General features: G+C 34.1%; 1 protein-coding gene across 1 annotated transcript in view; it reads right to left on the bottom strand.

The window, feature by feature from the left end:
• The window catches only part of ATP2B2 (ATPase plasma membrane Ca2+ transporting 2), a 428,819-nt gene that overhangs the window by 81,056 nt on the left and 322,541 nt on the right, over window positions 1-25,222 (bottom strand). The window contains exons 7-14 of the mRNA XM_026857617.1: window positions 24,477-24,734; window positions 23,337-23,462; window positions 15,254-15,379; window positions 13,402-13,434; window positions 11,798-11,890; window positions 5,570-5,611; window positions 3,628-3,792; window positions 1,189-1,403 (exon numbers count right to left, since the gene is read on the bottom strand). Of these exons, the coding sequence (XP_026713418.1) occupies window positions 1,189-1,403; window positions 3,628-3,792; window positions 5,570-5,611; window positions 11,798-11,890; window positions 13,402-13,434; window positions 15,254-15,379; window positions 23,337-23,462; window positions 24,477-24,734 (1,058 nt within the window). The remainder of the gene's footprint in view (window positions 1-1,188; window positions 1,404-3,627; window positions 3,793-5,569; window positions 5,612-11,797; window positions 11,891-13,401; window positions 13,435-15,253; window positions 15,380-23,336; window positions 23,463-24,476; window positions 24,735-25,222) is intronic.

The raw sequence follows: 25,222 nt of genomic DNA, 5'->3' as shown, positions 1-25,222 counted from the left end.
AGAAAGAAAGAAAGAAAGAAAGAAAGAAAGAAAGAAAGAAAGAAAGAAAGAAAGAAAGAAAGAAAGAAAGAAAGAAAGAAAGAAAGAAAGAAGCAAAAATCGCAAACCCCACCAAACAAAAAACCCACAACCCCACCATTGTAGAGTACTCCACAGTGCATATTTCTCACAGGACGCACAGTCATCCTGGAAATACATGTTATCCTTGTTTATATGCTTTCAATACTAAAAAACCCTCTGTGCTCAATCACCTGACTCTTACTGTCCAACAGTATCATGTACTCCCAGGGCACAACATCACCAGTTGTACACAAAGCTGTATTGCAGACTGATACTGCAAATACAGATACACATGAATGTTCTGCATGTGTCAGATGAAGGACATAAGGAGAACTGGGAAATATTTTAAAAGCAGCTACAGTCTTTATTAGCAAAATCCCATGCTTGAGATGCACTCTTTTTTCCTAATAATAATGATGTTTGGCTACATATAAAGCAAGCTATTCCTTCCTCATGTCCTTATGTTCATTTGTTTAACATAGTAAATGGAAATAAACTTTACAGAATCTTCATCTAAGAATCCCAGAATGTTTAAATAAGGTCCATCTGACTAAACTGAAAAATAATCTGAGAAAACTCCTAGACAGATAATGGAGTAATCCACAAATCCCGGATTTTAATCCTCTTTAATTTTCTAATAAAATTATTTACACTGGTTACAAAGACCTGCAACTGCATTTAAGAAAAGTACATGAAAGGTCCAGTGAAACTGTAATTTCTTTGTAAGGTGTCCCTGAAGATCTCAAATCCTTGTCAAAACTTCGTACTATTGCACAAGAAAATCTGAATACAAAGTTATTCTGTACCAAAAGACTGGACTGTTCTCATAGTAAATTCTACTCATTAAGTTCCTGGTAACCTTACAGAAAGGTATTTCTATTGGTTGATATTCCTCCACTGTGTAGTTTGAAAGATATGTATTAGAATACATATGTATTTGCATTTTTGTCAGAAATACTTTCAATATAAAGCCAAGTTTCACTTTAAAGAAATTTCACTCATTAATATTTTGAGCACATTAATCTACAGACAAATTTTCATCAAACCTGATAAAACGTGGAGACTAACTCATTAGTAAACTCAACTGAAGAGTATTTTTCTCCCATAATTATTTTTAATGTATCTTACCTTTACAGAGTAAGCCAGAGAAATAGTGACAGCAAGTGGAAGTCCCTCAGGAACAGCAACCACAAGTACAGTAACACCAATAATGAAGAATTTAACAAAATACTGAACATAGACAGGAGTGCACTCAGGCAACCACTGTTTCTTGTTGACCACAAATGTGTCAATGGCAAAATATAGTACCAAAATTATTACAGTGATGGCAGACATCACCAAACCTGCAAATAGAAATAATCAATTACTATAAAACAAAAGTAAAACCATGAGCAATTAGAAATCTACATTTGAATTTGATATGTAATTATTTTCTTATTCTACGTGACATTTTTCACCAGTACCAGTAATGATGATGATGATAAATTTTGCAATGTAGAAAAAAACATTACTATAATGCATTTACTACCACCACACATTCCAGTGAATAAACACTGAATTGTACAGAACAGCTGAATCACACTGCATTAATTTTTATGCATCATCTTACTTCTGCCTTTAAAACTTCTCAGTTACCCTAATTCAACAGGAATTCTGCTGTTGCGAAGTTTTTTCAATTTAGTACATTACTTTGCCTGGTACAACGTTTATCTGTCCTTTTAACCTCCGCCTTTTACCAATGACTACTCTATATTCAAACATTCATCTTTCTTTTAAATAAGTTTATCTTAAGAGGCTTGAAAAAAGGAGTCTCCTGTAGTTTATGTTGCTGTAGAAAATATTTTAGAAAAGCCCTACTGATGTGTCTGGTTGAATACAATGAGGCAATGCTGCAGAATCATCTACAGAACATATTTTAACTTTTTCTTGAAAATGTGGTAAGTAACAGTGTTTCCAAGGTTTCCCATTTCAAAGGGACATATGCAAACTGCACATTTTTATGAGGAGAGGCTGAAAAGAGGTACAACACCGACCGCACAGCACAAGAGACACTAGTAAGTATTTCTCAGAATTCACAAAATATCCCAGGATTTAATATGCTCTCCCAATGACACAGACTTTGATGAGATAGCACTCTTCCTCCACAATTTTGTTCCTGGATTTGAGTAAAGAAATAAAAACTGCACTAGAACATCTATTTTGCTTTGCTCTTGGTCAGGTTTCTATGAAGCAATTAAGCCTGCATTTCAAAATAAATTAAGTTCTCTCTAACGAGATCATACAGGAGAAGGAGAATGCTGTGAATTTCATGCCTTGACAGAAGTTTAAAAAAAAACATTGGTAAGCTGAAGGATGCTAAGGTTGACAGGAAACAGATGAGTCTGAGAGATCACTAAATGCCAGAGGATAAAGGAAAATCCATTAAAATACTGTACAGGCAAATACTCATGACACAAGACATCCCCATAGACTGCCCAATGACAAAGAAAAACCAAATGAGGCAATGATTAATTAATTTAATTCATATTACTTGCCACATTATGGTTAGAAATCCCTATACAATTACTTTAAAATTGATATTCACATGCCTGCCAAAATACCAAGGAGAGTAATAATCAGAAAGCAATGTAGAAAGGTAGTTAATCTAAGAAATTAATGATCATGAGAAATGAAGTGCTTTTATATCAATGCATACTGTTGTGCAGCTAGCAACACAGCAGAGAAGCCTGAGGAATACAAAACTGGGCCACGCATGAATTCAGATATTAAAGACATGGTAACCACACATTCCAAGTCATGCACTGTTCAGGTAAAGAGACAGAAGTGGCATCATGGGGTTATGTGATCAACTAAGTGCAATGAACTTAAAAACAAATAAGGAATAGCAGGGGTAAAATACAGACTGGTAAAGAAAGGATGAAGGAGATTGAACAGTTAAGAATCTGTTGTAGGGCCTCAGCCCTACAGGGCTCTATCCAGGATCCAGACAGAGATCAAGATCTCTTCAATAGCACTAGAAAAATGAACCTAATGACCATTATGTCGTTATGGAAGATTTTCACTTTCTACCTACATGTTGCAGATGAACTGCTACTTATAACAGTAGGGACCAGATGGTACTGGATACAAGAGTCAACAGATGTGTCGTATTTGGGTAGAAAGCAGGAACATGGATATTGAGAGAAGAAAATGATTTCAGAATCCATAAGAGGGAAATACTGTGTGAGTGATATTTTGAGATGAAATTAGAGATTCTGAAACTGTGTACTCAGAAGTTCTAAGGGGAGAGGAAATCAAATATGTAATTACTGCACTTGGGAATATTGACTATGAGAAAAGCTACATTTCATTTTGATTCAAATATTCATTACAATCCAAGTTGCCCAAAGCTTCCAGTTTCGTGACAAAGCTAAGTTTCAGAAGAACGGATCTTTAATACCACATACTATCCTTAAAACAGTATGATGACCTATTTCTAAATAATGCAGTAAAAAAGGTCTATCCCTTTTAAGAATAATTTGCTTTAAAACCCTTTGTTGCTAGTACAACACACTGATTCAGTCATACCTGCTTTGCCTATCTGGACTGCCAGCTTGGTCAGCTTTCCCTGAAGAACAGATTTTTCTTTCTTGTGCATGTTGGATTTCTTCTTGTCTTTGTCATCTCCCTCTCCCCCTTCTGCGCTCTTCAGTGGCTGCATCTCCATGGCAGCAGCCCCATCCTGCTGCTTGGCTAATAATGCAGAACAAAACTGTTACTCCAAAACTACTCTTTATTCTTTTTTTTTTTTTTTTTTTTTTAGTTTTTTTTTTTTAGTGTTGATACTTACTGAATTCAACCAGCACTCGTTGCAGGGGCTGATGGCAACACAGAAGATTGTAACTATACATAGAATTATACTTGCTTCTGTGGCAGAGAGATGCCCCTATGAGACCCAGTGAGGTTCTGCAGAGGCACGGATGTACAAGAATATCCATGTGCACTCCATACATACGGGGATATGTACTGTGCTGTTTGTCAAGTACCATGAAACCCATTGATTTTTACTTATTTCTTTATTTTTTAAGCCACCAATGACATTCTGTGTTATACACATACATATCACTTAATGTCTTGCAAATTACTTGGCAAGTAACAGTACGTCGGTACTGCAGGGATTCCTAGAATAGCAGATCTCAAATGCTTTGGCAAATCGTCTCTATTTCTCTAAATTTTAGTATCTCATAGATTACAATGCACCCTTATAATCATATTTTTAATGAAAACATTTTAAAGGTAATGTGGTTCCACAGATGATCCATGCACCACTTCTCCTGACTGCATGGGCACCTCAGTGACCACTGGACCTTTGCAAACCACTATTCTAGAGAATACCAGACTTCAAAAGTTTCCTTAGCATTCAGTGTTCAGGTAACAACCATCAGGTACAATGGTGATACCATCTTCACTCCACCATAAAAAATGCACAAAATTTAAAGGCCAAACCATTCTTTCTTGAAAGAATGCTATGGCTAATATAAGGAAACTTTAAAGAAGACATGTTTTTTTAAAAGCAATTATATTCCAGTTTATATATGTGTATGTTTCTGTTTTGTGTTGGACACAGACATAAGTAAATAAAATAGAATGAGATGAAATAGAATTGCTTTGATATTCATGAACAGATTGTACAAAACCATGCTTATTTGACCTGGAAATCTAATTCATCTATCTAACCTTAAAACTTATTAATTTAATGTCATTTTATTTAATAGTTTTGCACCATTAACCACTGAGTTTATCTATTCAGTTTCTGATCCATAACCTTTGCAATCTTAGTATTATCTGAGCAGATATAGTTTAATTTACTTATTTGGCATAGCCCAAAGAAATCACAATAGCCGTGTTTCATATAATAAAAAGGAAACTATGACTTTGCTTCAGAGAAAGCAAAATATTTATTTCCATTTCTTCCTGAGACTGTACATTAAATAAGAAACTCCTAAGATCCTTAATCTTCCTGCTATTTATCTTTATAATATTCTTTTACATTGCTAAATAACCTCTTGGCTTTAAAGTTTCCTTTTGTTATTGCTTTACCTTCTCCCTGCAAAAGAAAATACATCCGTACAACGCCATTACACACCAAGGATGACAAGACGTCAAAAATAATGTTGGAAATTCACTAACAGTACAGAGCATACATAACTTGCACAAGAAAAATAAATTCAAATGAGCTTTGTGACATGAAAGTATCATCTGTAAATGGCTTATTAGAAATACTGATCTTGGCCTATCCTAAAGATATATCTGATGTATCAAAATTCTGTAAAAGTTGCAATCTGCTTGGTAAGGTGTTTTTTTGGGGGGGTTTGGTTGTTTGGGTTTTTTTTAACATTCTGTTTGAATGAACAATAGGGCCATTTTTACACACAGGCACAAATCACAAGTTTTCATTTCATTTTTTAACAGAATTTATCTACACGCTAAAAACAAAATTCACAACCTCCTTAATATGAAAGAAGATTACCTTTGTTCTGGCTGTTCTCCATATTCCCATCCTGCATTTTGCCTATATGATGAAAAATTTCAACAGACAACAGACAGTAAACAATCTTCACTCAAGACAGAACATGAAAATGGGAATTTAAATAAAAAGGGCAGACAAAAGTAATGAGCATGTTACAGATACTTATTTATGATCAGTAACCATTGTAACCATATGTTTACTTAGAAGCATGGACAACTTAGCTGGACACATTCAAGGAACTGCAGTCAAGTCAAGTTTGATGTTGCAACATGTAAAATACTAAGTACCAGCACATATTTTTGAGCAAACTGTGTAAATTAAGAGGCTGAAACTAATAAAAAGAAGCCAGTGGAAAGCAGAATTTGAATAATATTCCTGAACTGAAATTTCAGAAAGCTGGCACACATCAGTATAAAGTACAACTTCCTTAATGTATTCCAGAATTAAATTAATTATTTTACAAAACTAAGACAAAATATAAATAACAATATTACTAAATATTTTGTTTAAATGTAAATCAGATATAGTTTTTAAATTACATCTTCCCTACCTGGCTGAGTTATTTAGCTGTAAATACAAGTGCCAGGTGATCATCCTATATTCAGATTTATCCTAAAGAAAATTTGCCAAGCGCATCTGTAATTCCCAGTTTAGTATTTTAGCTACATATACTCTTACCATACCAAAGTCCTTACTTGATTTTTTTAAACCAAATATATATCATTTGAAAGTGTTAGGGAAATAAAAATGGCAAAATAAAAATTAGAGGATACAAAACTTTGTTATTCAGAATAACCAGTAAACAATTTGAAATGTATTCAAAATTTCTGGGTGGGTTCCCTTATGAAACTTTCACAGTGATACATGAATTTATCTTATGGAAAAGACTACTTGAGTTTTATAAATATTACCTTCAGAATGGATGACATTCTCTTTTTGTATATTGTATAATCTTGTAGTTGTGTGTTGTATAATGCATGATAAAAAATAACACTAAGCAAAATTAATAATTGAAGCACTTTTACAGGATTTCCGATACATTCTAATAAGAAATATATCAGAGTTTATTGAAAAATGTAACAGTAGTTAAGTCCTGCTCTTTTGATTTCCTGCAATAGTACAGCTGGTATAATAAAGCAACAAAAATTATGCTTCAACATATGTATTAATTATTTCACTCTATGCTGTGAATAAATAGCAGCAAAATTGAAAGGCTAAGATGCATTTCTTGCATGTTTGTATGTTCAGTAATTGGGAGATCACTAAAAACTTCCCTCTCAAAATGAGCAAAAATTACCAAATCACTCATAAATTTATCATCATAACATTTCACCCCTACTAATATACTACAGGCACCGAGAAATTCAAAAGCACAGAATTACAGTAAAGGATGTCTCGCTACATATAGTCATCTCAATACTCAGATAGATTACTAAAGTATGCTGAAGTAAACCATTTAGCATGAACTGCATGTCTAACTATTCCCACCTTGGCTAGAATATGACTTTTAAAAAGGCAGTATCTATCTTCCAAAGACATGTTTTGCCATAAGACACAAATCTATGAACCTGAACAAACCCAAGTTCATTTTCATTGTGAAATTTCCTTAAAAATTTTTGCCTACAATGCATAGTTGAAGTTCATATCTGCCTAATGGCTATTTTTCTTAGAATGGTTTTTAATAAAGCTAGTGGAAGACTAGAGATCTAGTCTACATAGAGATCTAGTCTCTCTACCCAGAAATCTAGAGATTCTGATTTCTGGCTACTGGATTAAGCCTTCCTTAAAAGCTGGAAAACATTAATTTAGAGCAGACAGTCTGCTCTATAGTTCCTTTTTCAGAATACAATTCAAAACCTTAAAGCAGTATAATTGCAAATTCTTCTACCAAAAAAAAAAAAAAAAGCCCCAAACCATGGCTTTCATAACTAGCAAGCAAAAAATACACTGTTTTTTCTATGTAAATCAAAGTATTTATCTTTATGGTATATATATCTGCTATTTATTAGGGGTATCATAACTGCTGTAATTAATTACACTAACAATTCATCTACCCCAGGCACCTAAAAATACCAGTACATAAAATGGACAATTCTTAACAACAGTGTAAACACAGGTATTTAGGAAATGTGTTCTTAACCTTAGCAACTACTGCATGTAGGTTACTGGAGGGGGGGAGTCATCACAGCTAGTTATATTCCAGTTATTCAGATAAAATAACAAAGAATAGGTAATTTAGGTCATTATAATAAAGAAAAGAATGCTGTAAAGGATTTCTTTCCTCCTGTTCCAAATAATTTTAAGCCTGCACTTGACATAAAATATGAACAAAGAAAGAAATTAAGATGACAGAATCACTACTGCTGAAAGATCCTTTCTCCTTTCAGTTAGTGCTAGGACCAGAAATACTATCCCATCTTTCTGACCTTTATACATTTTTTAGAAACATTAAAAGGATGAGCATTTATCAATATTTTTATAATGGTTTTATATATAATTCTTCAAAAAATAGTATATTTTACAACATTTTGCAAATGCTTTCTTCCTTTTGGAAATAAGTAAGTAAAAGAAACAGTGTTTGGGCCCTGAAATCTAGAGAGATTCATCTGAGTTTATTTTTATCATTTTTCTGAGCAAGGATGAAAAATCAGAAGGTTTAGACAAGAATATAAGCTTCCTAATATGACTTGTCTTCTGCAGTTGCTTTGAAGGTTTTGAATTTGAATACAAAATGTTTTGCATGTTGCCTTGTCTTACTAAAATTTCTGTCTTTTGGAACATACCCATGGCACCATTACTGCTGATGTTCTTACTCCAAAAGACAGTTACTCCTTCAAATATACTTTCCAAGAAAAGACTCCCCCAGCCTTTACCTCACCCACCCCTTTATAAAGAGTCAACAAGACAGAATAACAAAGACTTATCACTGTCATTAGAAATTATTTGTACACTGGAGTAGCTGCTTGGAATCAGCTGAAAAAGCTAATTGAGTTATGTCCTTATGTGCCATGATAGATGAAAAGAGTATAAAATACCCTACTGATTTTCCAAAATGTCTCATGTTGCAATAGAAATGAGTTACAGCCCTCTTCATGCCAAGTCAGTTATATTCTGCAGCTAGTAAGGACAGACGCACATTGCAAATCTATATATGGGGGGAAAGTGACATCAAACATTTCTGAAGTGAATCATTAGGAATTCTCTCATGCAGTGTCATATCAGAGCCAATGCATCAGTAAAACATAGGTTAATTACAAAAGAATAAATCTGATTCCATTGTATCAAATAGAAAGTTTTAGATAATTCTTCTGTGCACTCAGTAAATCACTTAAAATTCAGAAAATACTTTAAAATGTATTAAAACTGCAAATTGCCTTGCAGAAATTGAGCAGTAATGTACATACGCTAGAACTGACAGAATTAACAGTAGATGTAAAGTATTTCAGCTGAGCCATTTCTCTGAGCCTGGTATGGTATTTCTACATCAGAATACAATTTTAAGTAACAAATTCTCTGAGTACCAAATGCCAAAAACTCAATGTGGAAATCCTGACTTAGGAATTGGGGAGTGCTCTACTGGATGATAATAAGCAGTCCTTTCTCTAAGTAAATCAGATCTGGGGTATCTGAGCTGTAAACAGTGACTGCTGCTTCCCATATTTAAAAAAAAATAAAATTACCTTTTATAAAAGTAAATACTATACTTTAAAGTTAGACAAATTTTCATTATTACCTTTCTGTAAAATTTTCCGATCTGTTTATAATCTTAACTTGTAATCTTTCCAAAACTGAACATATTGTCCATAGTCTTAACAGAGACTATAAAAATTATGTATTTTAATCTCAGCTACTAGAACCCAACAGAATTTATAACAGTTCCTGTGACACAGCAGGTAACAGGCTGTGTCACAAAACTATAGGGATTTATCACTAAGTTCACTGACTGAAAACAAAATATTTCTTTTGTGTCAACTACATACTGACACCTAAGACAATATTAATATTTTATCTGAAATGGTAATGTGTTGATTTTCAAATAACAAGCAATAGCATTTCCCGAGCTAAGTAGTTATTCAAGCATGTCATTTTTTTTTTTTCCTATTTGAAGGTATTTTCTACAGAGGTATTAGACTTTAAGTAAAAATGCTTGTTTTCAGTCACATCTCAGGGACAATTCTCAGATGTTATTGAAAAAAATCATTTCATCCAGACTGAAAAAATATCTGCATGAACTTGGTCTCCTTGCTTTAGAACTTACTTTATTCCTTCCTTTCTCCCTTCCAACCCCCCTCCAAAACGTATCTACATTGTAAGTATTCTCTAACTCATCATCACTGCTAACTAGAAACATGTACAGTATAAACAGAAATCAGACTTTGGCAATTTTCCAAACAATTTCAAAGCACTCAGATCTAACTCAACTTGCCAAGTCTCAGTTCTTCTCTGAACACTATGTCAGATAAGTTGAATTATGGAAAGTATCTCCTGTTCATGTTGATCAAGGATCTGAAGAATTAATTCAACTGCCTCACCTCTGAAGAGTTAAAAGCAAAAACATACTGAACTGCACAAAAAATTGACTTACACTTTGTGCACTGACAAGAATGGAGTATGTATCTCTCAACTCCAAGATAAACAGGGACAGTAACTATTGTTTCTGACAGGAGAGATGATGATAGAAAATCACATTTTCATTTTTCATTGAAATTTCACATTTTCAATTTTCATTCATTCAATTTCCACATTAAGTTCATTTACCAGACAACAAAACCTTGATAACAAAGAGACCAGGTCAGAACAACTTCGGACTTATTTCTGCACCTTGCTGAGCAGTAGTTCTCATCCAGCAAAGCACTTAAGCAGATGTCTGATTTAGTGCTCAGCAACTTGCAGAACTGAGCATAAATGTAATACTGTAGTCTCCACTGGGATGGAAGGAGGGTATCTGGTAAGACTTTGCTGTATGCATAACACAACAGAGTAGAATTACAGAGCATAAAGAATGGAGAATGGAGAATTATTCATCATTAATTTCTGGATTCTTGGTCTCTTAAAAGACTCTGAAATTGTGTTACTGGAACCAGAATGATGGAGGTTCCTGTCATGCAGTGAGATGTAGATTGTAAATCCTAGTTTTCCAGCAAATTTAAAAAGTGCAGGAGTAAAGTTTTAAATCTGGTTATATGTTTTTTTAAAATCACAATTAAATTATTTAAACATAGGCTCCAGGATTTCCTATGTCATTGCCTTCAGTAAGATATTACACTAGTAAGCCTCAGGACTTGTTTAGTACTTGGTATTGCTATGCCAGAAACTAGTTTCATATGTATAATGCAAAAACTACTGACCTGCATGGAAAAAAATTTCTAGCACCAACACGATGAAAAGTAGAATTACTTTTGTCAGTACAACTGGTGCTGTACAGAAGGAAAGGTTTCTATGGCAAATAAAGACTGACGTATCTGATTATCAGAAAAATACAGCTGATGCCTAGACTAATATTGAGCCATTCCATTTAACACTGGAATTAGACTATTAGAAGAGGCACTGAAATATCTGCATGCTAAGAAGTGGGGTCAAGAATCTGTACTAAGAGACAGTCAAAATTGACTACAGTAATATTTGGGTTTTTTTCTTTTTAGTAAATATAGGCAGGCTCATTAAATGATCGCTGTCTAAGGGCCTACACAAATATCCACAAACGTAACTTTTCAGTCAGTCTCTTCCAAAAAAGATGCTCAAAGCAGAAAAAGTTTTTCCTGACACACTGTTTGTTGAAATTGAGCCAGATTCCTGATCCCAGCACTGTTTCTCAGAACTATATGAAGACTACATGAATACTTATGAGAGCGCCACATCAGAAGAAGATAGAATCCATTTATCATGGCTTTCTTCAGATCTATGCTGACAAATGCATAAAGAGCTTTACAATGAAACTTCATGTAAAGGCAATTCAAAAGTTTCCTTTTAATTGCAGTTTTAATTAATGGCACATAAATCGTAATTCCTGCTTCTTCCTCTCCCATGCTTAATTCTGTGTGAATAAAGTAAGTCGCAGCATCTTTGTGGCATCTCTTATAAGCTACTACAGAGTTTATGGAGTAGGATCTCTCAGAGGGTAATCACATGCACATACAACATCTGTGCAGTTCATAAAAGGAAGCGGGAATCTTATATAGTCAGGAGAGAAATCTATCAAATAAAACAAGCTAGGTGTTCTTGACGTACCATTGACTAAGCTGGCATTTGCATTATCAGTGGCATTTGCACCTGTTGCACCATCTGTAGCTGAAGGAGGGTGGGAGGAGGGATGGGAAGAATCTACTGAGCAATAATGGATAAAAAAAAAAACAATAAATAATAATAATAACAACAACAACATGAACAAATGCACATGACAAAACAAAAAATATTTATGGAATACTATGGCTTTGTTTTCTCCAAAAATCAATCTGGTTTAAATTAATAAACATAACTTTCAAAAGCAAAACGTCATTACAAAGGTGTTACAAAGTAAGGCAGAAACTCATACATGAAATAATAATAATAAATAATAAATATGAAAAACATTTAACAAAGTTAACAGAGTTGGTGAGAACTGACTGTACACAGTACCATGTACATTCCTTTGGTCCTTTTATGTGTATTTTTTTTTTACTTTAATATAATGTTATGCAAATATTAAAATGGTTGAAATATTTCCCTTGAGTTCATGAGTTTACACAATGCATGGGTAGTTTTAAAATATGCACCATACTACTCAGTATATACAACATTACATAATTTGCATTTTATGTGAGGTTGAATATTATGACATATTATAGCTGATACATCCCAGTCTAACATGGGCTCAGTCTATATTCTGCCATAACCTAGTTAATATGCACATTGATCTGAGTAGAAACATTAAACTTTTCAATATTGTATGTGGAAATGGTAAATATAATCTCAAGGAGAATAATGAGTTATTTTAGATCCAAGTAAGAGACACTACGTAACTGCCAGTTTTGTGATGAAATGAGAAAGGTATCAGAAAATAAAATCCTCTTTCTGTTTTCAGCAATTATCTGTATATTAGAGAAACTGGTCAAGAAATCTTTCCTATCAGAAAGGTGAAAAACTCAAGGAAGGTTCTAGTATTTTATGATGGTCTTTATACTAGAATTCAGAAAATTAGCCTCTACAAATAATAGATAAAAATAGGTTTTGTTTTGTTTCTGTTCATTAATTGTTCTCAATAGAACACAGAATTCCGATAATGAATCCTTATCAAAACTCCTCAACTTATTCAGTACTTGACCCATAGTGACTGTTTCACACTGTACTGGTTTGTTTTTCAAGAAAAATGTTCTTGTTTTATTTACAAAGGTTAAATTGGGAGAAGAAAATAAACAGCATACAGGATTTATAAACACACCCTGTATAACTACATTCATGAAAATTTCAATTGCAAATTTGATTACTGTGATGGTAATAACTTAAAATGTTTTGGTTACTCATGCTTATTTTTTATTCCATTTGGATACTCATACTACCCAGCACAGCATGAACCGCTAACAGCAAATCATGCATTCCAACATTTAATATACTGTAATTTACTTCTGGAGAATAACTGATTATTCAGGCTTAGCATTACGATTTGCAACACGAACAATGCGTGCAGACTTAAACGTTTGCCACGAACAATCCTGTTGATTTGAAATTATTCTTTAATTTAACTGAACTGATTCAAAGACAATTATCTTAATGATTAGTTCAACCCTGATTTGCACCAAAGCTTGCTGGCTAAAAGCCTCATCCTTTCATTTGACATGGTATGATTCTTACTCTACCTGGAAGCTGATGTCCATCCTCCTGTTTCACACCTGTATGATGATTTTTGCAAAATGTTAATGAATGATAAAAGCATACACCCATATAAGACTGAAACAAACATTTATGACTGGCAGGATTTCAGAGAATGGCAGGTTATTATGTGAGAGGTACATTATTTGAGTTTGGGCCTCGATCTGCTGCCAGCTCTGCCCTGGCACTCCTCTGCACTACCACAAAGCTGCTAGCAAGATTAGAAAATGTGATGGAATTTTCTCACTATTATAGCCATACCCATTAAATTCAGTGTCTGCACGAGTTCTTACACACCTCTGTAAGAATCTCTGTCTCTGGGTAGCAAGTTACAACCACAGTGCAGTGCATTACTCTGCTATCTCCAGTTTCTCTGTCTTTGAAGGCGATCCTCACCGAAACGTGAGAGAATCACCAGTGACCTGAGAAAAAAAACGCCCAGAGAAGGCCAACCCAGCTACACAGAGGCCTCAGGGCAGGCAGCTGTCACTTTCAAACAGGTACTGAGTTGCTCCTTCTCACCTACGATACCTTTAGACACTGCCAAAACAGATGCTTCCAGATCTCAAAACACCTGTTCATCGGAGTCTTCCTCTTAATGACCGCAAGACTCGACTCTAAGATATTGTTCAAAACTAGTCTGACATGAAAGAGATTTACTTTGGGAAGTTTCGGTCCTTTTGCTTCTAATGTTCCTAGAACTTACCATGCCTAGCAGGTATTGTGCATTTCTGTGTAGAAATGAAATGGTAAACATTTTGTAAAGTCTTTCATGAAGTAAAAAGGGATTTCCTCAGAGAAACACGAAGTCAAGTGCAACTTGTTGAACATGTTCAGAAATGGAAATTGTAGGTCATGAAAACCATCTGAATTTGGCCTTCCTATCTGAAACTTTAAATTAAAAGGATGGAAATGAAAGAAAAGGTAGAATCACACTGCCTGACAGACACAAAGTAAAACGTTCAGTAAAGCTGTAACTACCTTTTTCTGTTAATACTGAAAACCACTGAAAGAGTGGCAGTGTTTAAAAAAACCTGTATTAATTGGCCCTTAATTATGTCTTAAAGATAAATATTCTCAGAACAAAGTTGGAATGAAAATCTGAAAGCAGACTTGAACAATTTACAAGACTGTATGAACAAAAATTGGAAAGGACGCACATTAAGTCACGTTTCTGCAATAAACCCATAAATTAGCAACTGTTTATGACATCACACTATAATAAGGTGAAGAGTCTAAAGTGATTTCTTGATTTCATTAACTGATACACGACATCAAACTTAAACTCTGTTAACATTTACTGCTACTTTATTCTCTTTTACTATTCTTAGTTTGACCTTTCCTCCTTAAGAAATTACAATGCCTCTAAAGTCACTCACTGACATTAAACAACTAGGCTATCAAAAAGTCACATCTCATCTTAATTTTATTTTTGAAACTCAAAAGACAGACACTATTTCCATGGCCAATCTTTTTTTTTTTTTTTTTTCTGAAAAAAACCTACATAGATGTAAATGCACAAGAGCAAAATCTTCACAAATTTTAGGTGAGTATGGATTTATGTAAAAAAGACACGGCAATGGGAGTATGCCCATGTATCCCTTGCATTTAATTACACACTGAGAGTCTGCAATTTCACACTGGAAAAACATCTTGTTATCCAATGTTTTTATTGGTTAACAGCTTTTGTTGTTTTTCTGTGTGACATGTAATGACAAAAATGTATACAAAAAATGAAGTTTTAAAAATTGTGTTTATTTGTCAAGAACAGAGGAGAACTCTGGCTACACAAAGCCCAAGGGCTTTCTTCAGAGCATCCTTACGTGTTGTGAAATTTACCTTTCTTATCTTTCTTTTCTTCTTCTTCTCCTCCAGCGCCTAGGAGAGTAAAGATGATGCCCGTCTGGGAATTCACACCCACAGCAGTTACAAGCATTCGTCCAGAGCCTTCCATGACATGAGTACCTGAAAATTCGCAATGTACGTTATATATAGCTAAAAAAATTGAAAATAACAACCATTAAATATTTTACACAAGACTTTTACTATGGTACTGAGAGAGATTTGTTACACTTTAGAAATCAATATTGAGGCCAATATAATTACATCCAAAAATAATCCCTGCTGTTGTCTACTATTCTCAACCAAGAATGGATGCTTAACTGGAAATCTTAGGCTGCACATCCATTAACCGCACACATCAGATTCCCTTTGTAAAAGAAATGTTGTCACTAACCAAATTTACATAATCTTGAAAGATAATGGTTTAGCTTCACACAGTTAATTCTTGTAACTTTGAAAACATTGCTTAGAGTTCTGGAAACATTCCTCTGTGACTCTAGTCAAGATTACTTTACACTGACTCTACATGGCATACATTTACTTGAATTAAGTGAAAATATGTGTGCAAGTTCTCTCCTCTTACTCAGTTATGGTTGATTTACAGGCATTGAAAAAATATTTTTGAAGACAATTTCCAGTTCAGCCAGACCCAGTACAATTTCACATCTTCAAACTTGAAAAATCAATACAGAGAAAAATCTTCAAGGGGATGTTTAATTAAATTAGGAGATCCCAAAATAGCAAGAAGAATCTGACAGAGATTTGAAAACAAATTCTGTATGTACAGAGATTTCTATTATTCTAAATCAAAGCATAACATTTTTCTGAAAAGGATCATTTTTTAACCAGGTTATTATCATATTGTTATACTAACTAAATTCCTTTTGAGAAATATTTCATGCTTTATTGTATAGGAAGTTTAATTATAGCTCTTATTCCTATATTGAACCAAATGTTAGGTGCATGTAAGATCACAGCCTCTTAGAAACCTTTTGCTACGAGTTGTGGAAACACAAACAAACAGAAATTCCTAAAACCAATTAAAAGTATTCTGAATTACATTTTGGAAAAATTTTGTTACAGAGCATTTGAAAAACATCAGTCTCTGCAATTGCACACTAGCTATTTCTAAAAGAAAATTGAAATTGAAGAACAATCTATTATGAAATGTATTTAAGACCAGTTACTAAAAGCTTATTAAAAAAAAACTGTCATTGAAGCACAGGAACAAATGTGCTAAGGATGGCATCAAATGACTAATTAGTCATTTCATAAGGTGACAAAGTCTTAATCCAAGAAGTTCATTATTGAAGTATTATTTCAAATGTTTGATAAGAGATATCCTTAGCAGGTAGTGAATTTTAAAATATATAAAGTAGAACAGTAGTTCTCCTATGAAAAAGATGAAAAACAAATACATAATAACCAGAAACTACTGACAGATAAAGCTATTCATTGAAATGGACTTTATATTTTATCCTTTAGTAGTAGAAAATTATGTTATGCCTAGTAAGTGTAAATCACTGTGAGAACAAAGAGGAAAAGCAGTTTTTCTTAATAAAAAGTTGACACAGCAAGCTAGGACTGAAAGTTTACTGGGCTTGGATTTAAATACTCTTTCCTGTATTTGAAGAAGGAAGTAGTTTGGAAACTATGAAAACAGAATGTAACAGACTGACTCCTAGTCTTGAGAAAAAAAAAATCATTGTATACAAAAAAAGACAAGATGTATATTTGTACCTCCAAGTGAACTATGGATGGACCATGGTTAACTAGAATCTGCTCAGAAAGAATTTTATTATTGAACAATTGTTTTTAACCCTAGGTGTTACAGTTTCAAATAAATTATATTTTAAGACCAATCATATTCCAGACTTGCAGCTGTGGGACATCAGAAGAATGAGACCAGATGGAATCAGTAATTACATTTTCCCTCAGGGATGGGGGCTGCTAGGAGAGAGAAAGACTTTTGACTCTTCTTTGTTGGTTTAGGAGTCTTTACCAAACAGTTTGACCACTGTGGTAATAAACCAATGACACTGCTTGTAATACTCACTTTACTCGTTGCCTTGTCACTGCAGTATTTGTGACAAAGTACTATTCTTTGCTAGGTTTTAATCCACTGTTCCTTAGATCCTCACCTCACTTCAAAAGTTACATCACTGTTTAATTCATTCTGTAACATCATGAATTAGGTAGAGTCATTACCTGAGCTGTTCTAAGCAATTTTGTGGCTAATGAGGTAAAAATTCTGGTATGCATATTCTGAACTATCTTGTCCACTACCCACTACCATCATTAACTACCACTCAATATTTTAAACCTAAAGTTGTTCACTGATGCCTGTAGTTCTTAAATGTACCACAGCAGGGCACACCTGAAGCCACAGTAAAAAAGAAAAATCTTCAAACAACCTTTCTGCAAACTCCTGCAAAATGGCTTTTAACCAACTGAATTGTGAGCCTGCTGCTGAGCCAATGGGGAATATAATTAATTTCTCATTGAAAATCTTATTGGGCATTCAGATCTACTAAACCTGAATGGCCCTGGAAAGGTTCTTTCTCCCCTCCCTTTTTAAAAAACATTTTATTGGGTTCATCCTCATCTTCATATATTCATTTCATTTAGTTATCTCAAAAGTTGGAAAAGGAAAAATATATGGACCTATGTCCTTAAATAGATCAATATTTTATATATACACATGCACACTTGCAACCTATTTTTTAAAAAATCCCATTTTCTTATTACTGCTCATCCAGTTGCTGTCTTTGAACACACTATGCAATGCAACTATTTATTTATAATCAAGATCTCTTTCTCCAAATAATCAAAATCTCTCATGTTCTTAAAAGGAAAACAGAAACACAGAACAGAGAACATCTGTCAACAGTAAGCCTAATTTGAAAGCATAAATATCTCATCAGAACACTAAGAAAATTTGAGCAGAAATAAGCCAAATAAAAACAAAAATGCACTAATGGTCAGATGTATCTCAGTGCATTGAGAAATATTCTTATGGCTTTCTGAGATAAAAATTGATTCCTTAAAGTCATTTGCTTTCTGTCATATGATAGAATAAAACATCACAAACATACAAACTAGGACCACCACTTCAACAAAAACCAAGTTACATTCAAGCCTAAAGGAACAGAAAAGATCTTAAAAAACAGAATAGGCTTGGTTGCAGTGGTTCAGACAATACAGAAAATGTCTGAGACTTGACTCAGATATTTAGAGGTGCCTCCTTTAAAATTTAAAATATATTTTAATTAAGAACTTGCTTTTAGTATTCCTATGCTTTATTTTGAAGGAACATCCTTCTGTACTGGACTACAAAGATGGATAGATATATCCTCCAAAAAATGGCACGCACACCTATGTTTCAAAACCATCTTTAGTAAGACAACATTAACCCACCAGGTTTCAAGCTTACCTCTGCACACCTGAAAAGGGAAAAAAAGTCTTAACTTAAAATGCCTTTCTGAACCCTTTCTTAACATTAGTCTTGTAAAACATAATTCAGAACTGTTAAGGTACATACAAAAGCATGTTTTAGAGCAGGTACTAATTTATTATCAGATTATGTTCCACTAGGACTATTGGAAAAATTCTTCAGCATCTAAGCTAAACCAAAGAGCTGAACCTCCTTCCACCCAACTCTGGCAATTTCACTATTTAAATGGTATTATAATTATACTAGCTTAAATAAAGAAATGGGTTCTATGACTTCCAGCAGCTATTGTTCTATAAATGGAATTCTGGGATTAATGCATGTTTTTCACTTATCTGTGCACTAAGCATGTATTTCAACTTCATGTTGAACAATTCTACTGACTTCTTTCCCTCTGAAGACTCATTTTTCACTATTAGTACAATACATTTTTTCACATGCTGAGTATTTAATTTGAAGTTGATAAAAGGTGAATATTCCAAGATAGAAAAGGACGAAGTCCAATTTAGTAAGAGATAAACAGATTAGACAGATAAGGAACCTATTACAGCACATACCTTTCAGATAAAAACGTAACTAAACATGAGACAGCTTAGAAACTCTCAAATCTAATAATAGTACTGGTGAAAAGATTTGAAACAGGGCTAAAAAAAACAAGAAAACAAAACCCAAGCATGCCAGTTTGGGACTTTTATGCTTTTTTGCTACTTCCAGCAAACTTCTGATGAACAAAAATTTTCTATCAGCATATCTGAACAACCGCTTTAGTCACTGCAATTATTACGTGAACCAACCATCAGAATATACTCTTATGAAGAAAAAGAATTTTCCAGAAAAAAACTCATCTACGAGTAATTTCAACATACCCAAATAATTTGGAACTTTTGAAATTAGCTGCTCAGTTCTGAAAATTTCTGCTATGCTAGAACCCTAGTTTGGAATATTTTCTGGCAGGGAATTAAGACAGAATCAGAACTATTTTTCTTCAGGTAATAACTGACCCGATTCCTTAATCAAGCTTACTTTTTATTTCAAAAATCTAACAAAGCACCATGACCAAGAGATTTCTTTTATTTGTTCTTGAACAAGCTCCATTTTCTTTGTTTCAAACCCTTGTTGCACACTGACAGAAATACACATTTGTAAAAGTTAGCTTAGGATAACATTCTGTCAGTCTCAGTTCAGTGAGAATTACACTAGGTGAGCTCCTGTGTGTAATTCTTTCATACCTTAACCAAATTTAAATATCCAGAAGAAAAATGAGTAGCAGTGAGTTTGGTTACCCAAGCTGTCTTCATCTGTAGGCTGACAGATGCCACGCTCAATGCAAAGAAATTTAACGTCACCACAGTCTCATTTAAGCTGATGAGTTTTGATACTATGGTTTATGCTACACCATGCATGCAAACCTCTGTTAAGGAACTAAAAGAAGGAACATGTTTGAGACAGGAGTGCAATGGAACTATAGAAGAGAAGCTGCTTTTTTTGGTTTCAGGTATACCAGAGTCTGTATTTCTACTTCTGCCTTCCTAGGTGGTACCAAATGTGCTATATACAGATGGAAATGAACCATCTGGTTTAGTCAGCACTTACACTCTTAGAATTGCTTCTCAAGTACAGTGAATGACTATCTGGATGATTAAACAGGACATTAAGCAGAGAAACTCATTTAGTTTAATTATGTCATTGAAATTGATTGTATATTAAAAATGTTGTTTCAGGTGCCAATGGTGAAAATATTACTGCCTGATTCAGCATGTTTATCTTTCACCAAATCTAGACTCACAAAACAAACTGTGCCTGCAGTTCAAATTTACCTTTTTTTCAGTTATTCCTCTCTGATACCTAAACTGTTTTCATTTCTGACAGATTAGTAAGGGAGAACAGTGGCAAGCAACATCCTCACAATATTTGTCTAAATTCCAGAAGCCTACCTGAAGATAACTTACTGATGTCTTCAGGTGCAAAGATAAGAGGAAAATTTAAGGTCTGTTTGATGTTTTTGCAGGGGGTTGGGTTTTGTTTTGGTTTGGTTTGGTTTTTTTCTTTAAACAAGTTTTATAAAAATATAGGTCTAGGTTAACATTCAACAGGAACTCAGTTTTTAAACCAGGTCAAACCCACTTTTTTGGGTTTTGAACTACTAACGATTTCCAGTGGGCACATTAGCCCCTGCATCATTGGGATTAAACCTTGCACTGTATCTATGGAAGAATGTGGGGTTTTGCATGGCAGAATCTCAAATCATCAACTCTGCTCCTGAGCAAACAGAGTTCAGGGATTTTCCAGCATGTCATGAGCAAAAATTCATTAGTATACATATGGAACAAAGATGTGTGCAGCGCTTGTTAGAATGTCACATTAATTCTTGACCTTCTTTGTAGTTGCAATAGAGAAAAACTAAGAGTATAAACTTTATTTAACTCTGCAATAAAAACATAGAGACAAATCTGTTATAGCAAAGAAATCTGAGTTTTGGGAAGCAAAAGAAACATGTCTGCTCTCCTAACTTGACTGCTTTCCTTTTCTCTTCCCACCATGCCTTTCAGGGCAAGACTTTCATGTTTGTTCACAGCCGCCACTGAAATCAATGGGTATTCAAAAAGATCTGATTCAATTTAGGAATATGTGAGAGCATGCGAATCAACAGAAACTTCACAATCAGAAAGCCTCTAGAATTCAACAACAGGATATTTTAATTGATATGTCTATGATACTTCATGATAGAAGTTTCTATAAGAAAATATCATTGCTAAAACTATCACTTTAAAATGAAAATTTTTGTGTCAGTGATGAAGCTATAGCTATATTTACAAAATTACAACCATCAGCTAACAAAAAACAAATGGAGAAAAATGCACAAAAATTCAAGGACAACATTGGATTAAAATATTTATTAGGAATAGCAACCCTTCCTCATAATATCACTGCAGGCTTCCCTGTTTATACACTGAAAAGCATCTCTAAAAAAATTTTTAATCTACACTCAAGATAAGCCTAAATATCTGCATTACTAGGATAAATCAAAATATTGTAAATCTAGAAAAAATAAGTCAGTAGTTTCACACACTACTTATGAAAGTCTGAACACTTCCTTAAATTACCTTACAGTACATCAAGGAGCCAGGGGGACACCAACAATTCAAAAGTGGCCCTGTCCCCACTACTCAGCATTTCTGTATGTGTGTTGCCTGCAAATGCTGAGCTCGTCATTGTATTTTCTCTGCACAAATGCAGCCTTTGGAGTTTGCAGCTACTCCACTAATCTTTATTAGCCTCTGCTGAACATGTGCAAACACATTTTTCAGACATTTATAACTCGGACAAACTTGGGGTTTTATAACATGAACAGCAATAAGCATACACTTGGAAGGGACGCTGCAGCAAAAACATTTAACAAATAAAAATAAGAGTATTTTTAAAGAAACAATTTTTTTTCCCAAAAGAGCAAAAGATATTTTTTTGTTTTGCTGTTTTATTCTCAAAAGCAGTAGGAATTTTTTGTGTCACTTGAAAAAAGTAATTTTTAATACACATTTTTAGGCAGAAAGATGCTTGAAGCTTTCTAAAGTTAAAATTAATTAACATGGTCTTTCTGTAACATAAATCTGTGGCAATGGCAAATCTACAAAGAACATTAGCAAATTTCTTCATCTTAAGTTAATGCAGCCACCTTTTGACTTAAATCTGACGATTTTTTATCAGACCATAATACCGTAATTTACATAATAAACACTCATAATCTCACAGTCAGTCAAGTAATTATCTGAATTTAAATTTGGAAAGAATTTGCAGTTAATGCAATGAAAATTGTCGTATCCTTACTTGTCGCTACTTGTGTCTTCTGAACAACATCATCTCCTAACAGTGAGGCAGGATGGGGGCAGGATTCCTGCAGGAATGTGTATTTACTTGCTGCATTGCAACATTAATGTTTTATTTGGGATGACTCGTGGCTGACTGTACCACCAGACAGCAAAGAGAATCCTTTCAATGAATAAAAAGTCCAAATGTATTTGAAAATGACTGTCTCAGGTTATAATACGCTGATGATCACAATGAGATCAGTAGGCCGTTATTTTGTGATCACATCCTAGATGAAATCTATTGACAACCAACCTATTCAGAAACTATTTTTATTAGAATTATAATACAAAATACAAATACTAGAAATAACTTGAATTTGCCACAGAAGTCAAGCCCACAATACCTTAGTATATGTTTCCTTCTAAGCACACTGTTTCTTTTTCTATTGTATCTAGTATACACAAAGTTTTTAATGAGACTTTAAAAGGTTTTGAAATTTAATAGTTAAATTAAAAGTAGCATACAATGAATTGAAATGATTGTTATTTCCCTAAGTGATACTTTCCTTTTCCTCTGAAAATGTTTCATTACCTTCTCACTTTATAAAAAAAAAAAAAAGTATGATGATCATAAATATTTGCACACAATCAAAAAACAATAGCACATCTTTTGAATGACAAAGAGACAAGGCCCGTGTCTGTGTTCAAAAGATCAGTTTTATCTAGGTTACCAAAGCCTGATGGCATGGAAAACTAAAACCAAATGAAACATGAACAAAGCAGTGCACAAAAGATAACTCAGCAAGAATTCAGGCAGATTTACCTGACAGTAGCATTGGGTCTTTGTCAACAGATTTGCGGACTTGGTCTGACTCTCCAGTTAAAGAGCTTTCATCAATTTTAAGATCGTTTCCTTGAATAAATATCCCATCGGCAGGTAGAAGATCACCTTTCAGTAAAAACATGGTAATGGAAAACCACAGAGGTTTAGTAAGATTGTTTTTAGAATTACATGATGGTTTTTATTATAAAATCACAATTAACAACAATTGAACTAAAATGTAAAAATTAAAGCAGAAGTGAAAAATTTTTTACTGAATCTGTCCATATTAGCCATAGTATTGTGATCCCATGGGGAAGAGCTTTTGTACTGCAATTATTTTTTGCCTAATGCTAATCCCAGAATGAGAAAATATCACATTTAACATACAATGAACATAATAATCACTAAGATTTGGCATGGGGAGTACTCTTCCCAACATGACATGAAGGTTGCTCTATCAGACCTCATAGGAATTAGCAGTGACAAATAAACAGTCAAGCTGCCCTTTCCCCTCCCCCTCTCAGCAAGCCCTTAGCAAAGTCCAGGAGAAACTTGATGGCTGATGGAACGGGCATTTTGCTGGAATTTGCCAGCTCAGTCAAACACAGAGTACACAAAGTTCCTGCAAAAGTCTTCCTGTTCATTGAAGCACGGGGGTTTCCCTATGGCATATAATTCTAAGGCATCCATCTACTAGAAGCATCCAATCTGGGGGGATTTACAGGATCCAATACCTCTGGAGCAGCCTACAAAGTGGGGTGAGCACAGCGGTACAATTCCCTTTCACAGAGCATTTAAAAATACTTCCTCTTATTCCTAACTGGACAGGAACAAAAACTTACAAATAGTGTAATCCCCCATGAAAGAGAATTTACCATTGTGTGAACAGCTCTTCTCCTTGTCAGTAAAAGGAAGTGAAAAATACAAAAATCAAACTAATTATCTAGTGCAATTTTATAGCAAGTACCTTAGGTTTTCCTTTTGCCCTAAGAGCCAAACTGTTATCTTACCATGGACGATAATGACAACACAGAGGTCTTTTAAATCACTTCCAGTGAAGTGAGTCTATGCTGCTAGAAAGGGAAAGGAGAATAAATAAATAAAGTTCAGAAAAGCAGACATCTAGCTGATAAAACTTACCATATTTCACCTGTGCAATGTCACCAACTACTATCTCTGCCACTGGGATTTGGATAACCTGTCCACCCCGGACAACAGTAAATTTCTGTTCCTGCTCAATACGACTTTGAAGCCCACGAAACTGCTTCTCCTTGCTCCAGTCATTGAAGGCAGTGACAAGTACAACACAGATAACAGAGAGTAGGATGGCAGCACCTTCGATCCAGCCAGCTTCAGCCTCACCTTCATCTTCAGCTCCTCCTGTTGCAGTACCACACCCTGCAAAGACAACATTAAGAATCATTCAGTCAAGTGAAGATTGGTTTTATCATGTTTATCACAAGAAGAAAAACTTGCTGTGAAATGACAAGGTTAAGGAATAGAACTGCTTTTCTATTCAGAGTAGAGAAAACGTAGAAATAAACATGTCTGAGGAAAAGAGAAAGAAAACAAACCAATAGAAATTTTAGATCGTTTACTTATTCTACTGAACAAGATATCCTTGATAAACCCAAACTAAATAAATGGAAATGGAAAACACCAATTCTGTTACCTAATAGAAGGGTTGACAGCTTCAGCTGTGCCATCAAACATTTCCAGAAATAAGGAAGACTTACTAAAATTGGCAAGAAAAACTAAAACAATGAGTAACATCAATCAATGCAATGTAATGGCATTAAGATTAAAGAAAACTGATTAAATTAAAACAGATTTAAGAAATAATTTTCAATACAATTTCTAAATGTTCTCAACTAAACACACTTATT

Source organism: Athene cunicularia, assembly GCF_003259725.1.
Source record: "Athene cunicularia isolate RWA chromosome 12 unlocalized genomic scaffold, athCun1 chr12_part1, whole genome shotgun sequence".
NCBI classification, from domain to species: Eukaryota; Metazoa; Chordata; class Aves; order Strigiformes; family Strigidae; genus Athene; species Athene cunicularia.
Note: the sequence above shows the minus strand (reverse complement) of the source record. Positions and strands in the feature narration are given on the sequence as shown.